This window comes from Coregonus lavaretus (genome assembly GCF_964263955.1).
Source record: "Coregonus lavaretus genome assembly, chromosome: 7".
In the NCBI taxonomy this organism is placed as follows: Eukaryota; Metazoa; Chordata; class Actinopteri; order Salmoniformes; family Salmonidae; genus Coregonus; species Coregonus lavaretus.
In genome coordinates, this window is record NC_139994.1 from 9,543,966 (window position 1) to 9,546,931 (window position 2,966).

Below are 2,966 nucleotides of genomic sequence, written 5' to 3' on the forward strand. Positions count from 1 at the left end.
TTGTTCCATTACAGCTCACCATATATATGATGATGGTTTCTGCCATAGAAATAAGAATGACTAGAACGGACTTGGAAGCTCTAACCCTGGCAATTGACTGGTAAACTCATGGGTCACTCCGAATGGCTGCCTGGTATTGTGATGCAAACATTTCCACTGTATTTTGGAATGTTATACTGTATCAACTGATGCTGGATTGCCATGGTAATGTAGAATGTTAATTCAAATGATGCTAACTGATGTGGCTCATGCAATGGAATGGATTTTTTGTAATTTCAGTTGAGTTGACTGAACAAATCACAGCACAGATTGAAGGGTACATTTCTTGATTTTACTTCCTGGCATGGGTACACTCAAAATGGCTGCCAGTCTACCCATTATGCCATCATTGACTTGAATGGAGACACCCTTTCTATTCATTCTTATTTCTATGGTTTCTGCCTCACAGAAACACTAACTGTAACTTTGTTTGAGGAGCTCATCCCTAACTAATTTTAGTTGTGTTGTGCAGTGTGTGTGTCTGTGTACCTAGTGGGGGTTCTGGGGAGATGCCAATGCTCTGTAGGAGGGCCTCAGTCTCTCTGCGCTTCCGGTCCAAGTCGGAGTCCACTGGGGCAGCTTCAGCCTTCTGCTGCGTCTCTGTCTGTACACACACACACACACATACATACACACACACACACACACACTGAGTATACCAAACATTAGGAACACCTTCCTAATATTGAGTTACACACGCCCTTTCTGCCCTCAGAACAGCCTCAATTCGTCGGGGCGTTCCACAGGGATGCTGGCCCATGTTGACTCCAATGCTTCCCACATTTGTGTCAAGTTGGCTGGATGTCCTTTGAGTTGTGGACCATTCTTGATACAAACGAGAAACTGTTGAGCATGAAAAACCCAGCAGCGTTGCAGATCTTGACACAAACCGGTGCGCCTGGCACCTACTACCATTCCCCGTTCAAAGGCACTTAAATCTATTGTCTTGCCCATTCACCCTCTGAATGGCACACATACACAATCCATGTCTTAATTGTCTCAAGGCTTAAAAATCCTTTCTTTAACCTGTCTCCTCCCCTTCATCTACACTGATTGAAGTGGATTTAACAAGTGACATCAATAAGGGATCATAGCTTTCACCTGGTCAGTCTATGTCATGGAAAAAGCAGGTATATATATACACACACACACACACACACACACACACAAATGTAGTACATTAGTTCGCAATAGGATATTAGCATGATGAGGTCTATGGCTCAGCTTCACTATGGACAGACAGGGATGAGCTTTAAAGAGTGGGTCTACTCACTTTCTTCCCACCTTACCTCTTTCTTTTTCCTTTCCTCCTCCTTCCTCTTCTTCTCCTCCCTGATCTGAGCTAGGCGCTGCTTTTTGCGCTCTAGCTCGGCTTTTATGTCACTTTTGTCCGCCATTGTTTCCTATTGAGCTTGGAAAGAAGGAATGTCACACAAGGATGCAATGTACCTTCTGCACTAGAGAACTGCTACTGGGTGTGGCCCTGGGTCTTCCGTTTCTTTCTGTTTGGCCTGTAACATGATCCATATTCCCTAACAATTCAGGGGATAAATAAGTCCATCATCTACCTGCATCTCCCGGTCAATGTATTGTGGTAGGGACAATACTAAATAATCATACTTCACTTGAAGGCACCACCAATGCAAGGGCAAGGGTTGGCTAATTTGGTAACAATACAAAATCTGAATATTGAATTATAGTAAAAGGACAATGACACCATAAGCAAGGCATTGCATTAAGTTGATACTCCCAAAACGGCCAGGTTTGGATCTGAAACACGCCCAAGTACATGCAATGTATTTATTCTAGTACAGTTGTGTGATGTAAATAGCATCATTGAGGAAGGCCAATGTCTCTCCATTGTGAGACAATGCTGGGCTGAGCAGACAGGAGGGAATACAGCCGAATAAAATAGGTAATGAACAAAAGTGGAGGATAAAATAAACACTTTATTGAAATACTTGACACACAAAACAATACAATTCAAATGAACAGACGCAGTAGGTAGCAATTGGCAATGCATAAGATGCAACTACTGTACCCCTTCGGAGTGGAGAAAATTATGTTTTCCCCTTTAACACACATATAGGTAAGGATACATTGGGTATTAGCAATTACGTCATTTTTCAATGCGCCTCTTCTTCCCACGATCCAAAGCCATACAGAAACACCCAGCAAAATAGCAAATAGACGACCACAAATGACACACATGCTACAAATGTATGTAATAAATAATTATATTGCCTCGTAAAGACTTGTCATACCTGCTCTTTCTTTCCCTATGGATGACGATGATGATGATAATGTGTCACTTGCAAAGAAAGATGCTGTTTCACGCGGCTGCTACACCCCCGGCAAATCACCACATTATTTCTCTAATGATATTTAACCAACAAACCTCGGATGTATGGTAAAAAGAGGTCGTTTCAGTTCAGATGATATTACTGTCAGTAGCTAAAATCAAGCATATTCGCGCTAGATGACCTAAATAAAAGATAAAACAGGTGCATGATGCAGCATTCCTCCTTCAGAATATCAGGAGGAGGAGGAAATCCCACCTTCTTTTGCCAAAAAAAATTGTATCAGTGCAATGTGCCGCTTTGAATTAGCTGTTACAATGTCGTCATCTACAGGCCATTTAGAGAAGGGTACGGGGACACGGCCGGGGCTGTCAGATTTATATTTATTTGACTCAAAAACTTGTTTCATATACCGGTATATGATATAATAATTAATACGTAATTTGGATTTGATGGGTTTTTCTGTTTGCACATGCTTATTTCTTTCTTGAGATGCGTTGGGGCAATTATTTAAGATCAAAACAGATCAAATCCCGCCCCAAAACTAGCGTAGTGATCTTTCATTGGTCAAAGCTAATGCCAATCAAATCCAAACTTCATCAACAACACAGAGGTCGGTCTTGGGAG

At 41.8% G+C, this 2,966-nt stretch overlaps 1 protein-coding gene across 2 annotated transcripts in view; it reads right to left on the minus strand.

Moving 5' to 3' along the window:
- The window catches only part of LOC311132765 (cytoplasmic dynein 1 intermediate chain 1-like), a gene marked incomplete at its 5' end in the record, with an annotated part of 85,925 nt that extends 84,489 nt beyond the window's left edge, over window positions 1-1,436 (minus strand). For both annotated transcript variants that reach the window (XM_084166062.1, XM_084166061.1), the window contains 2 exons: window positions 529-643; window positions 1,329-1,436. In XM_084166062.1, coding sequence (XP_084022188.1) covers window positions 529-643; window positions 1,329-1,436 — 223 coding nt within the window. The remainder of the gene's footprint in view (window positions 1-528; window positions 644-1,328) is intronic.
- Window positions 1,437-2,966: the final 1,530 nt, after the last annotated feature.